At 33.2% G+C, this 15,202-nt stretch overlaps 2 protein-coding genes and 1 pseudogene across 2 annotated transcripts; all 3 read left to right on the forward strand.

Annotated features, from left to right (window-relative positions):
- The first annotated feature begins 259 nt into the window (after positions 1 to 259).
- LOC126701635 (26S proteasome non-ATPase regulatory subunit 6 homolog) lies at positions 260 to 5,819 on the forward strand. Its single transcript, XM_050399918.1, has 8 exons — positions 260 to 515; positions 628 to 742; positions 3,849 to 3,939; positions 4,042 to 4,187; positions 4,292 to 4,511; positions 4,643 to 4,751; positions 4,970 to 5,138; positions 5,443 to 5,819. The coding sequence occupies exons 1-8, from the start codon at positions 380 to 382 to the stop codon at positions 5,615 to 5,617; spliced, it is 1,161 nt and encodes a 386-aa protein (XP_050255875.1). The 5' UTR covers positions 260 to 379; the 3' UTR covers positions 5,618 to 5,819.
- Positions 5,820 to 6,039: 220 nt separating this feature from the next.
- On the forward strand, positions 6,040 to 11,252 carry LOC126704320 (26S proteasome non-ATPase regulatory subunit 6-like; annotated as a pseudogene).
- Positions 11,221 to 13,432, forward strand: LOC126704321 (uncharacterized). The gene is made up of 3 exons (XM_050403316.1): positions 11,221 to 11,330; positions 12,312 to 12,437; positions 12,973 to 13,432. The coding sequence occupies exons 1-3, from the start codon at positions 11,221 to 11,223 to the stop codon at positions 13,430 to 13,432; spliced, it is 696 nt and encodes a 231-aa protein (XP_050259273.1).
- The last annotated feature ends 1,770 nt before the right edge of the window (positions 13,433 to 15,202 follow it).

Consider the following 15,202-nt stretch of genomic DNA (forward strand, 5'->3'; position numbering starts at 1 on the left):
ACGATTTCAATTGAATTTTAACTTTTAAGTGATTTGAAATTCCCAAATAGTTCAAAACTCTATTAGATTTAAATAATTATTACTAAAATAAAATATTATTTTGTAAATTTTGCCTAAAGTAATTATACTTATAATAACACTACACGAATAGGTTGTGTGTTCATTCATACTTCATAGAAACAGTACCTCCTTGCTCAAGGCACTATAAATATAAATATATATATATATACACACACATATATATATATATATATTTATATAAAAGTAAAAAACACTAAAAATACTAATCTCCTAGCTCAAGCAAACTGCAAAGCACAACAACACACACAGTTTCAGATAAATCAAACTCAGACGAGTGAGCCACCACCACCGAGTCACCATGGACAGCCAAGAAGGAACTCAGCAGCCACACCTCGTGCTCGCCAACAAGCTCTTCCTCCTCAGGCACCCTCACGTTCAGGACATCGAGAAGGTCCGCCTCAAAGACGAGGTCTTCTCCGCCGTCAAATCCGACGGTAAACTCCTCCTCCTCCTCCTCCGCCGCCGATTCCACAATCGCCGAATCATACATTCCTCCGATTCACTCAATTCGCAATGCTTTGTTTTTTGTTTGTGTTTTGTGTGTAGATATGGCTCCGTTGTACGAAACCCTAGCTACCGATTCGGTGTTGGAGAGAGATCAGCGGCTTCTGGACTCGATGCGTGCTAAGATCGACGAAGAGATTAAGAAGCTTGACGAAAAGTGAGCTTCTTTTTTTTTAATTTAATTTTAGATTTTGGTTTTATTGAATTTCGACGTAATTTGCTTTTTTGTTGAGAGAATTAGGGAATGGAAAATAAAATTTTGAATTTTTTTGGGCTATTAATGATAAAAATTCGTCCTTGACGAAAATTGAGCTTGTGTTTGATTTAATTTAATTTTAGATTCTGTTTATTTTGAATTTCAATTTAATTTGCTTTTTTGGTGAGAGAACTAGGGAAAGGAAAATAAAATTTTGAATTTTTTGTGGCACTTAGTGATAAAAATTCAACCTTGACGTAACGAAAACTGTTGCATTAGGGTTGGTTTTGATGTTTTATTAATATATGTATTTTCATGGATCTGAAATTGTATGTAAGAGATTCAAGTTTCTCTTGTGCTCGCGCAATTTTCTCAGCAACCGAACACAGTTTTGTTCACATTTAGTAGTTAGTACCATTATCTTATGGATAAAATTTAGATACGGTTGTTTAGATGCAGTTCATTAGGTTTCTCAATCAAATTCAAATGCATAGCTGCATTGAATTTAATTGTCATCAAAAAAGATAACAATGTGTTTGAATTTAATTGGAGAAATTAATGTACAATTTAAGTTTTACCCTTATCTTAATTGGAGAAATTGATGCTACCTTTTTTTTTTCTTAAATTCCTGTATGTTACTGCTAGATGGTAATAAGGGGTATGGTGGAATGGGAGAGGGCTTAGTTTTTATGTTGAAGCTTAGGGAATTGGTGTTTGATATTCAGATTCTTAGCTGTGTTCCAATTCAATCGGTTGGTGGGGTTTAGGTCCTAGGAAAAAGTAGTGGAATGTTCATTCAAAGGAGATATTAGCAGGTAGTTAGACTTATGATAGTTACTTGATGACTTAGTTGCAATATTCTAAAGGTTGGATGATTTCAAATGCGTTTACATTTGTGCAAAGGTTAAGGGGATTTAGAAGCTATAGAAATTAGAATCTCATGCCAAGTTGAAGTCTTCAAGACCCTTAAATAATTGGAGCTGCGAAATCTTGTGTCAAATGTTTAAGGGGATTTAGAAGCCTTTAAACAAATTTTGGAGCATTTTTTGGAGGTGGAGGGATGGAAGTTGGGGTTTCCAGACTAGAAAAGTCATGGTTAAATTTTTTTACTAAATGCATTGTATTTGGGCTGGGCTTTCTCAAGCAAATTGTTATTGGGTTGGGTTGGGTTTCAGCGTAACCTTCCAGTTCTGAGGTGCATGATAGGGACAAGATTGAAAGCCTTAATATGAAAGAGGAAGATTATTGGGGTTTTAGCCTCATTTTTTTTTTTTTTTTTGGGGGTGGGGGGGGTTTGGAGAATTGGGGTTTTTAGATTATAAAAGCTATGGTTGATTTTTTTAATAATTGCATTGTATTCAGGCTGAGCTTTTTCAACCTAATTGTAATTGGTATGGCTTGGGTTGGGGTTTCTAGTTTTGAGGTGCATTTATTTTTGTTGGAACTAGTTTTAAGATGCATTTATTTTTTCTGGAACTAGTTTTTAGATGCATGACAGTGACAAGATTTATGCCTTAACATGAAAAGGGGGGGGTTGGGTTGTGGAATGCATATATTTTTTGAGTAGTTTCAGCAATGGATTCTTCTTATTGCTCAAAATGACCATATCACTATCATGCTTTCTTTATAATCTTCTTCAAATTTAGTGCACTCACAATATTTTGGCATCACAATTGTGCTTGATTTAGACTTCTACGATTACAAGCTTGATGAGCAGAACATATGATTGTGTGCATGAATACTCTCATTTTCTGCATCTTCTGAGTAGTTTAAGTGATGGATTCTGCTCAAAACATTCCCCACAGTTGTGTGCTTTGTTTAATCCTCTACAAATGGTTTTGACCTCACAATTGTGCTCCCTTGTGTCTTCAAATTTTTTTATGAATATGACACATGCTTGTGCAGATGAATGCTCTTTTTTTTTTCAAAAATGATTTCCTTATTGGCTATTGAGATATGTCATGGAGTTGACTTTGATAGAATATTTATGGAATGAAGAAGTATCGTATAATGAACAAACAATATGTAAGGATATGGGCTGTAATAATTGGTAGTGAACTAAAACTTGTGCAATGGTTTTTTTTCCCTTTAGATAATAAGATTTTATTGAGAAAGACGAGATACTTTAAGCACACAACTGTTTTCATTAAATATTCCGAAAATATTGTAACACCTATCATCACTTCATCAGATGTGAAGAGAACGAATTACTGAATTAAAAAAATAAATAAATAAATTTTGAACTTCTAGTGCCTATGATTCAGGACCATTTGAAGAACCCTCTTAGGAGGCTAGATTTCAGCTCCAGAATAGTAGAATGCTTGTCATTGAGCAGACTACTCTGTGTATTCTCATGTACATGAGATAGTTCCTTTTTTTAATTAAATCTCATTATTTATATAAAAAAAAGATTCCTTGTCATTAAAAGTTTGGTTGTTCTCTCCCTCCATGTAGCCCAACTTAAACAAGGTGGGCGGTATTCCACGCAAAAGAGCTTCTATGTTTACGCAATGCATTATTACGTGACAAGTTAAAATTTTAGCCCCGCAGCTTAGTGTTTCCAATGTTTTTTCTTTTTTGTTAGTTTGTCTGCTACATTTTCTTTTCGAAGGAGAGTACAAATGCACAACTGTCTCCTGATTTTAGTGCATTAATCTTTTGCAACAAGACTGTATTATGGTCTAAAGTTTGTGTTTAAATTAGGTTGAGTTGAATCAGGTTTGGTCTGAACCTTAAATCATCTTGCTGGATGTTTTTACTTGTGTCAACTCATCTAAATTCTGATTGCTGTGTGTCAATTAAAAAAAAATCTATGTTAATAAGGTTGAATTCCTTAATCCTTATCTACCACGTGTCCTAGATAATAGATTGTTCTGTAAAAACAGCTTGCTGTAAATCTTGTAGATGAAAGAGGGTGTTTGCTTAAAATTATGTCAAATAATAGAAATCAGTTGGTATATTGTTTAATGGAACCATGAGTATCTATTAGGATTCAAAGTATTATGATCACCAATTGATCGTTAATTTTTTTCACTTGAGCAATTCTATCTGGTTGTACTTAATTCAGGATTGCTGATGCTGAGCTAAACTTGGGTGAAACTGAAGTTCGAGAAGCCCATTTGGCAAAAGCCTTGTATTTTATTCAAATTGGTGACAAGGTACATAAGTTTCATATCTTATTGCTATTGAAAGTATTGTGACCATTGTCTGCTTACAGTGGAATTTGCCATCTAACTCCTCCTGACCTACCATGAACCCAGGAGAAAGCATTGGAACAACTCAAGGTGACAGAAAGCAAAACAGTTGCAGTCGGGCAAAAGATGGACTTGGTGTTCCATACCCTACAGCTTGGATTTTTCTACATGGATTTTGATCTAATTTCCAAAAGCATTGATAAAGCAAAGAGGTAAGCAATGCCATGAAACTCCCAACAACATTCTGTGCTTCTGTCCTTTTGAAAGTTGGCCCACATGAGTCATTGAATTATAACTGTTTGTACAATCATTCCAGCTTGTTTGAAGAGGGAGGAGATTGGGAAAGGAAGAATCGTTTGAAGGTGTATGAAGGCTTGTACTGCATGTCCACTCGAAACTTCAAGAAGGCAGCCAGTCTGTTTTTGGATTCTATATCAACCTTCACAACTTATGAACTTTTCCCTTATGACACCTTCATATTCTACACTGTCCTTACAAGCATTATAACCTTGGATAGAGTTTCCCTGAAGCAGAAGGTATTCAGGTTTTCCCCACTGGATGGTTTAAATTTATCCAACTTACGTAATCTTATATTTTTCTTTTTTCTTTTTTTGAGCAAGTTCTCTGATATTATTTTACTAAGTAATTCTGGTTGAAATTTGTTTAGGTTGTTGATGCTCCAGAGATATTGACAATTATTGAAAAAATCCCATATCTTTCAGAGTTTTTGAACTCCTTGTACGAGTGTCAATATAAATCATTTTTCATTGCTTTTGGTAAGTTGAGATCTATTATAGCCCATAATCTTATACATATCAATAAAATGTTAAAAGAAATAAGTTCTTTTGGTTTTTCTGGATGGTCTGATTTCTTGCAACACTCTGAGCTCCTTGGTGTTTGCTTATGTGATATGGTATAGCTATAAGAGCTAGCCCTACCAATACCAATTAATTTATTTATAACTTGTATATTCTATTACATTTTTCATTTTCAGCTGGCCTTACGGAGCAAATAAAATTGGACCGCTATTTGCATCCACACTTTCGTTACTATATGAGGGAGGTCAGAACTGTGGTTTATTCCCAGTTTTTGGAATCCTATAAAAGTGTTACAATTGAAGCAATGGCTAAGGCATTTGGAGTTACAGTGGAGTTTATTGATTTGTAAGTACATAAATTTATTGATGCTCTATTTTAGATTCTATCTAGCAGTATGTTTGTGCCATACACAGATTCAATAAAAATTATATGTAAATTGAAAATAGATTTCACTAATATCAGTGAAATTGAATAATAAAATGAATAATCAAAAAATATTTTTTGATAGGGTTTGAGATTTTCTTGTCCAATGCATTTTTCGTGTTCATTATGTATGGTATATTTTTAATAGGGTTTGAGATTTTCTTTTGAGACGGTGGTGTGTTTAATTGTGTTTTTAATCCACCTATTCTCTATTTCTCTATTACAGGGAGCTCTCGCGTTTTATTGCCGCAGGGAAGCTTCATTGCAAGATTGATAAAGTTGCAGGCGTTCTTGAGACTAATCGTCCAGATGCAAAGAATGCTCTTTACCAAGCAACTATCAAGCAAGGAGACTTCCTATTAAACCGGATCCAGAAGCTATCTCGTGTGATTGATCTGTGAAGTATTATTTGATTTTCATTTTGAAAATGATGCCAAAATTTGCACATTTCAGAGGAACACAGAGCATAAGGAAGTTCTGTTGGATGCCTTTTATTCGTGAATCTGATATTAACTTATCTGTAACTAATTGTTTTCCGAACTTAACAAGCATTGAACATACTGATTCAGAATTCAATTCCAGTTTTCAGTTTTCTTGAGTTTATGACTGCTTGCTTAGGTTATAAGATGTCACACAACATGTCTCTGTGGCCCTCCAAACAAATTAAAAATCATCTACTGTTATTTATGACGGATAAGTGTGCGTGTAGATTTTAGGTTTATTGGTGGAAATTCTAGATTTAGTTTTGGTAAAACTTAGGTACGGTTTCTTAGTTGAATTACCCGATAAGTTAGGTTTCCTTAGGTTCCTGATTAAAATACACATGGCTGCATCAATCATTAATGCAGTATAATGTTATTTTTAAAGAATAGTGATGGATGGGAAATGAAGTGATCCTACCGGTCCATAATGCTCCAGAAGGTCTTGTTATTACTTATTGGTAGATTACAGAATTCATAATCAACCAACTAGCAAAGACACTCAGAAGAGAACTGATTAAGATTCAGTGGCAGCCACCTCCTCCAGGAGCTGTCAAAATAAATTTTGATGGAGCTGTATTTGAATCTCTTAAAGCTATTGGTATCGGTGTAATCATTTGTGATCAAGCCGGTAAAGTCGGTAGCAGCTGTTAGTCAAAAAGAGAACATGTTTGGCGATGCAGAAGAGCTATAGGTTTAGCAGAGGAAATGGGCATTGCAAGATTAATACTTGAAGGTGACTCCATTAATGTGATAAGAGCTATTCACAGGATTGGTTCATCTAGTGGAGGAGAAACAAACCAAGCTCATGAACTTTGAATGTTGGGAGGTCAAATACGAAGCTAGGGAGGGTAATCAAGCTGCAGATAAATTAGCAAAAGATAGAAATGTGTATGAGAATGAGACTGTATTTGTGTAGGCTTAGTTCTACGAGAAATTCTTAGGTACATCCGGAGTGCGGAGAATGATGCTCCTTCCTCTTACATTTTTAGTGGAGTCCACTCATTAAATTCATTGTGGGGTCCACCAAAAATGTGAGAAAAGGGAACACCAATATTCCGTGTTCCGGGAGTACCTAAGAATTTTTCCAGTCCCAGTATCAATTGCAAACCTGCTTTATAGCAAATGATTGAAGCAGGGATTTGCATCAGTGAAAAAATTGTTTTTTTCCCTTGGGGGTTCTCCAAAAATATATATATATAGGGCTCATAATTCATAAATATTTTATGAGAGATCCTTTTGTAATTCTGACTGGTAGCTCTCATATCCTAGAGGTCAAAGTAAGCTTTCCCATTGTAAACCCAATTAGTTGCATCAAGCTTAATTGAAATTCAAAACCTTACATCTATGGAAAAACACCGCAACGCAAAATATTCAGGGTCTGTTTGGTTATGTTGCTGTTCAATGTTACTTGAAAAACAATTTTCATTATTTAAACAACACAATACGTATTTCCGTAACGCTTAAACAACGTTACTAAAACAACATTGTTCCTTATCTTTTTTTTTTTTTTTTTTTCTTTTTTGTTATAACAAAATTTACAAAATGGAAATCAATCATGTGCTACACCATTTATTTATTTTGTTATATTAATTATTTTAAGCATAATGAAATTTTAAGTATAATTTTTCTAAGATTCATATGAGAAACAATTGGTTTTTTTTTTATGTGAGAAATAATTGATTTGAAATATGACATTTTTACTCAAATTTAGTTGTTTTTGCAACAATTAAAACCATGTCCAACAAAAAGGGGAAAAATTTTTAGTAACACACAATCAAGAATGTAAAAAAAATAATTGAAGGATATATGTATTTTTTAGTAGGCATGAAACATGTCTATATATATTAGCTACTATATCATGCAACTTTCAATTTGTAAACACATATATATAATATGATCAAATCACTATTCTACTCTTAGTGTATTTCTATTTTGTCTATATATAAAATAACTAAAGATTACAATTTTTTACAATGAAATTTATTGAAATATCTTTTTTATACATTGGGGTGGGGATTTGAATCTTGAATGTTTTTATTGAAAATTAAGGTGTCAATCAGTTAAGTTATAAGATTTTTGGTAAAATTTATTGAAATATTAGAGAAAACTAATGATAAGTTGCACCGCACAGGAAATTCAACTAGTAAAGAGAATCAACACACCTCCACCCAACAAATCATCCAAGAAAACTCTCGCTCCAGTCCCAAACAAAATCCCAAGAACTTTGTTGTTTGTGCATCATAGCTACAAACAGATGCTCTTTTTCAAAAAGCCTGCAGAGAATGCCAAGGCATTCTCTATTCTTTTTTTTCTGAAGCCGAAGCTCATGCATTGAGTGTCCTCTTTTGAAAGTACAATTTTAAAGTTCATGTGAAGGAAAAGTAACTATCGAGGGATGAACAGAGATTTCTCAAAGAGGTTGGCAGAAGAATTTTTCTACCCCTTGATGAGCAGAAGATGGAGGAGTAGTAGAAGAAGTGGATGGGAATGTAATGGTTTTAGGGATTAGGTATGAAAGGAGGTTTAAGGTTTAGGTAGTTCAGTCTTTATTCTTATTTCTTTTCTTGGTATAGGGCTGAGGTTTTTGAGTGGGCTTTTTTGTCTTTTTCCCTAACGAAGATGAAGCTCAATCTCTGGAAGTACTCGTCCAGAAGTACAATTATAGGGGTTGTGTTAAGGTGACTCAGGGATTTACAAGAAAAAAAAAAGGTTTAGGATTTAGAAGAGTAGAAGAAAAAAGGTTTGGAATTTAGAGGAGTAGAAGAAGAAGAAAAAGAAGGTTTAGATCTCTGTTGTATAGGGCTTTGGTATAGGGTTGGCTTATTTTGTTTTTTTTCTTCTGTAATCTCGAATTGGGGTTTTTTTTGTCTGGGTCTTTTGTCGTTCTCTATCGAGCCATGTATTCAAGATTAAGGATGAAATGAAATATCTTACGTTTACTTTATTTTCATTCTTGTTGTTCTTTAATTTATGTTCTTATTCTTGAGGCTGCATTGGTTGTGCCAATCTTGCAGGTTAATCTGATATGGGGAGATGAAAGGTAAAAGCGAAAGATGTGACTAAATTTTTGATGTGTTTAATTAGTACTTTAGTCCTTTGAATGTATATATTTCCAGCACTCTCATTTATATGGACATATGAATAGTAACATGAGTAGATTAAAGTATTGGTCACCTCTTAATCTCTGATGGAATTCACGGTTCATAATTTTTTTCCTAATGAAATTATCTCATCAAAGCAGCTAAAATTTTGATGTTTCTAGCTTCTATCACACATTTGACTAGTTCAACAATTTTTCCATTAATTTGTTAGAATTGTCCTGCATTGAAGGAAATTATGTATGGAAATCAATTAGTCAATTTGTTTTTGTAATAACTGCAGTGAGTTTTTTTGGAGAAACTTGATGTAAAACATTTCAAGAGGACTTTACAAGCTGATGTAAGTGTTGCATCATCTCTTCCTTCCACGCATTTGATGTCAAGGCAGACCATTGAAAACAAGATTCCTTATGAGGCTGTGATTCAGCTCCAGAATAGTAGAAGTAGAATCCTTGTCATTGAACAGACTACTCTGTGTATTCCCATGTACATGAGATAGTTCCGTTTTTTCAATCAAATCTCATTATCTATATAAAAAAAGATTCCTTGTCATTAAAAGTTTGGTTGTTCTCTCCCTCCATGTAGCCCACGGCCCACCTTAAACAAGGTGGGTGGCATTCCACGCAAAAGAGCTTCTATGTTTACACACTGCATTTTTACATGACAAGGTCAAATTTTAGCCCCTCAGCTTGGGGTTTCCAATGTTTTTTATTTTGTTTGTCTGCTACATTTTCTTTTCGGGGGAGAGCACAAGTGCACAACTGTCTCCTGCTTTTAGTGCATTAATCTTTTGCAACAAGACTGTATTAGGGTCTAAAGTTTGTATTTAAATTAGGCTGAGTTGAATCAGGTTGAGTTGAATCAGGTTTGGTCTGAACCTTAATTCATCTTGCTTGATGCTTTTACTTGTGTCGACTCATCTAAATTTTGATTGCTGTGTGTCAATTTTAAAAAAAATTCTATGTTAATAAGGTTGAATTCAATTCCTTAATCCTTATCTACCATGGGTCTTAGATAATAGATTATTCTGTAAAAACAGCTGGCTGTAAATCTTGTGGATGAAAGAGGGTGTTTGCTTAAAATTATGTCAAATAATAGCAATCAGTTGGTATATTGTTTGATGGAATCATTAGTATCTATTAGGATTCAAGGTATTATGATCACCAATTGATCCATTTATTTTTATTATTATTTTTTTAAGCTATTCTATTTGGTTGTGCTTAATTCAGGATTGCTGATGCTGAGCTAAACTTGGGTGAAACTGAAGTTCGAGAAGCCCATTTGGCAAAAGTCTTGTATTTTATTCAAATTGGTGACAAGGTACATAAGTTTCTTAACTTATTGCACTTGAAAGCATTGTGACCTTTGTCTGCTTACAGTGGAATTTGACATCTAACTCCCCCTCCCGACCTACCATGAACCCAGGAGAAAGCATTGGAACAACTCAAGGTGACAGAAAGCAAAACAGTTGCAGTTAGGCAAAAGATAGACTTGGTGTTCCACACACTACAGCTTGGATTTTTCTAATTTCCAAAAGTATTGATAAAGCAAAGAGGTAAGCAATGCCATGAAATTCCCAACAACATTCTGTGCTTCTGTCTTTTTGAAACTTGGCCCGCATGAGTAATTGAATTATAACAGTTTGTACAATGATGTCAACTTGTTTGAAGAGGGGGGAGATTGGGAAAGGAAGAATCGTTTGAAGGTGTATGAAGGCTTGTACTGCATGTGCACTCGAAACTTCAAGAAGGCAGCCAGTCTGTTTTTGGATTCTATATCAACCTTCACAACTTATGAACTTTTCCCTTATGACACCTTCATATTTTACACTGTCCTTACAAGCATTATAACCTTGGATAGAGTTTCCCTGAAGCAGAAGGTATTAGGGTTTCCCTACTGCATGGTTTAAATTTATTTATTCAACTTATGTAATCTTATATTTTCTTTTTTTTAATATTTTTTTTAGCAAGTTCTCTGCTATTTATTTTTCTAACTAATTCTGGTTGAAATTTGTTTAGGCTGTTGATGCTCCAGAGATATTGACAATTATTGAAAAAATCCCATATCTTTCAGAGTTTTTGAACTCCTTGTACGAGTGTCAATATAAATCATTTTTCGTGGCATTGGTAAGTTGAGATCTAATATAGCCCATAATCTTATACATATCAATAAAATGTTAAGAGAAATAAGTTCTTTTGGTTTCTCTGCATGGCCTGATTTCATGCAACACTCTGTTCTCCTTAGTGTTTGCTTATGCCGTATGGTATAACTATAAGAGCTAGTGCTACATATACCGATTAATTTATTTATAACTTGTATAATTCTATATATAACTTGTATGATTATATAACATTTTTGTTTTCAGCTGGCCTGATGGAGCAAATAAAATTGGACCGCTATTTGCATCCACACTTTCGTTACTACATGAGGGAGGTCAGAACTGTGGTTTATTCCCAGTTTTTGGAATCCTATAAGAGTGTTACAATTGAAGCAATGACTAAGGCATTTGGAGTTACGGTGAAGTTTATTGATTTGTAAGTACCTAAATTTTATTGATGCTCTATTTTAGATTCTATCTAGCAGTATGTTTCTGCAATACACAGATTCAATCAAAATAAAATGTAAATTGAAAAATATCCTTGTGCAACTGCTTCTTTTCCCGACTCTTTCTTTACGAAGCTCAATCTCCATAAGGTGCTCCCAATAATTGAGACAACCCTGAAAAAAGTGAATACATTTTACACTCTTTTTCAATTCTTCTTTTCACCAATATCATTGAAATTGAATAAGAAAATGAATGATCAAAATAAAAATAACTTTTTTATAAAATACTAAAGTATGTAATCAAAGCTCATCGTGTATAACAAAATTTTGGGTAAATGATTGGAATTGTTGAAAATAAATCGTTATTGAACTTTTAATTGTCTTGGAAATTTTGGATAGATTTAAATTAAAGTAATATTTAACTTTTTGAAACTTTTCTAATAGAGTTTCATCTAAAGCATGCCGTTTTAATTAGTAGCTTGCATGATAAAAGCACATTGTTTGATGCATAACACTTACGTTTAGTTATGTGAGGCAAGCACGTCAATTGACCCAAGCAAAAATATGGTATATGATTAAAATTATATAAAATAAATAATGAAACTTAGTTCAATTAATTTTGAAAAACATCTAGCAATAGAATTTTAATTGGAGTGGTATTGTACACTTTTGGAATTTTTAGTAACAGATTTTGATTGTCTTAGTAATTTGAATATACTTATTATGTTCATATGGTGAAAGCATGATCTATGAAATTTTTGTGATTGTGTAAAATAAATGGACAACTGGATTGTCTGTGTGGCCTAAGGAGACTAGGAGATAGACATTCAGTTGTTGCAGTGTGTCCAATGCATTTTTCTTGTTCATTATGTATAGTATATTATTTAATAGGGTTTCAGATTTTCTTTTGAGACAGTGGTGTGTTTAAATGTGTTTTTAATCAACCTTTTCTCTCTATTTCTCTGTTACAGGGAGCTCTCGCATTTTGTTCTTGAGACCAATCGACCAGATGCAAAGAATGCTCTTTACCAAGCAACTATCAAGCAAGGAGACTTCCCATTAAACCGGATCCAGAAGCTGTCTCGTGTGATTGATTTGTAAAGTATTATATGATTTTCATTTTGAAAATGGTGCCGAAATTTGCATATTTCAGAGGAACATAAAGCATAAGGAAGTTCTATTGGATGCCTTTTATTCGTGAATCTGATGTTAACTTATCTGTTAACTATTTGTTTTCCGAACTTACCAAGCATTGAACATACTGATTCAGAATTCAATTCAGTTTTCAGTTTTCTTCAGTTTATGACTGCTTGCTTAGGTTATAAGATGTCTCACACAACATGTCTCTGCGGCCCTCCAAACAAATTAAAAATCATCTACTGTTATTTATGATGGATAAATTGTAGATTTAGTTTTGTGCAAAACTTAGGTACCGTTTCTTAGTTGATATACCTGATAAGTCTGGTTTCCTTAGGTTCCCGATTAAAATACACATGGCTGCATCAATGCAGTATAATGTTATTTTTAAAGAATAATGATGAAAGGGAAATGTAGCGATCAACTATAATGGTCCAGAAGGCCAGGTTGTTATTACTTACTAGTAGATTACATAATACATAATCAACCAACTAGCACAGACACACATAAAAGAGAGCTGATTAAGATTCAGTGGCAGCCACCTCCTCCAGGAGCTGTCAAATTAAATTTTGATGGAGCTGTATTTGAATCTCTGAAAGCTATTGGTATCGGTGTAATAATTTATGATCAAGCCAGTAAAGTCGGAGCAGCTATTAGTCGAAAAGAGAGCATGTTTGGCAATCCAGAAGAGATTAGAGCAGTAAGAAGAGCTATAGGTTTAGCAGAGGATATGGGCATTACAAGATTAATACTTGAAGGTGACTCAATTAATGTGCCAAAAGCAATTCACAGAGTAGATGAGAATTTATCAGGATTGGTTCATATAGTGGAGGAGATACAAACCAAGCTCTTGAACTTTGAATTTTGGGAGGTCAAATATGAAACTAGGGAGGGTAATCAAGGTGCAGATAAAATAGAAAAAGATAACAATGTGTGTGAGACTGTATCTGTGTAGACTCAGTCCCAGTATCAATTGCAAACCTGCTTTATAGCAGGTAATTGTAACAGAGATTTGCATGAGTGAATAAATTGTTTTTTCCCTTGGGGGTTCCCAAAAAAAAAAAAAAAATAGGGCTCATAAAAAATTTTAATTTGTGAATTTCTTAGTTTTTTTACCTTTTAGATTTTGTGTAGAAGCAAAAGGAAATTGATTTGACAGGATTACACTTATCCAAAAAAATAAATACTGATTAGACAGTATTAGACTTTTGAGGCTTCATGCTGGCTTCTTTAATTCATCTATTTTTTTTTTTTTGGGGAATAAAGTTAGAATAACACATACTTTGTTATAATTGTCTTATTTAATAGATTATGAGTAATATATAAAAAAATTTATGAATTTATATCAAAGTGACTATTAATGTCTGTTTAAGAACAATTTATCTAACTTTTTACTGAATTTTTTTATTAAAAATATAAATATACTTATACTTTGAAAAAATGAATAAGTAAAAAAATTAAAATTTTTGAAAGTTAGGTATAAAAGCTAAAAAACTAAAAGCGGAAGCCAAACACATTTTGATATGTTGAATAAAACAGTTGGCAAACTGTGTGTAAAATGTGCAGTACTAGCTTTTTTTTGTTTTGTTTTTTTTTGGCTCTTGTCTTGATTCTTGAAGCGACATATGCATACGCATAATTATGCAAGTTCTGCCAAAATGAATATGTACCAGATTGCCAAATGCCACACATGAAAGATATTTAACGTAAGATTATAAAGGGAAGTGATTGATGTGGGCGAATTTACACCAAATAAAATGAAAGCATTCACATTGGCCAAGCTAATAATAACTTATTTTTTGTATTTTAGTTAACTGTTTTTTTATTTTTGAGAAAGGTAAACTGTATTTTAGCTGACTATTCTGCATAATACATATATCCAATTTACTATTCTCATCTCTATTCTACTAAAAATGTTTTTATTCATTTTTTTTTTAACTATTTCCCACCATGGTCATTATAATTTTCATGTGATTCTCTTCTTTATTTTCTTTAGTTTTCATTTGTTTTCTTAACAAACAGATAGGCTTTCAAAAGTTAGGAGCCTGTTTGGTACGTGTTTTTAAACAACAGTTTTTAGTATTTTTGGAAATACATGTGAGTGAAAAAAATGTGTGAAAATACGTGTAATATTGTTTAAAAAACTAAAAACATGTATTTAAACTCATGTAGGCCTTAGAATTGCCACGATCAAATCAACTCCACAACTCAATAAAAACGCATAAGTCAATTTAAGGTGTGTTTGGATACCGTTTATGTCTTGGTAGAGTAAACCCATGCCCCTTCCTTTGTAGCCCCTGTCATCTATGGTACATTGTTTTATATCCATGAGTTACATCGAGTTAAGATTTTCCATGTTCACACATAAGGTAATAGACTATATTTCTACTTAAATTGAAGAAAGTCCGTATTTCATTAAACAAGTTCTTCACCAAGACATAATTTCAGCTTCTCATTGAAAAAATTATTTATTTAACTGTATATTTCATTAAGGCATTATTTATTTATCAATTTGTTATTACTCTTATCTATTTTAATATATAATCACTTATCAAAAACAAACCTCGAAATCCAAGAGCTTATCAATTTTGCACATGGTGTTTTAATGTACTGTTTGATAAAAGAACATCACATGTGATTTTAGAACATCAGAGACTCAGGAGGACTCAGAACACACGAACAGTACACATGATCTGAACATAGGATACGGTAATTACACGTGACC

This window comes from Quercus robur, chromosome 10 (assembly GCF_932294415.1).
Source record: "Quercus robur chromosome 10, dhQueRobu3.1, whole genome shotgun sequence".
NCBI classification, from domain to species: domain Eukaryota; kingdom Viridiplantae; phylum Streptophyta; class Magnoliopsida; order Fagales; family Fagaceae; genus Quercus; species Quercus robur.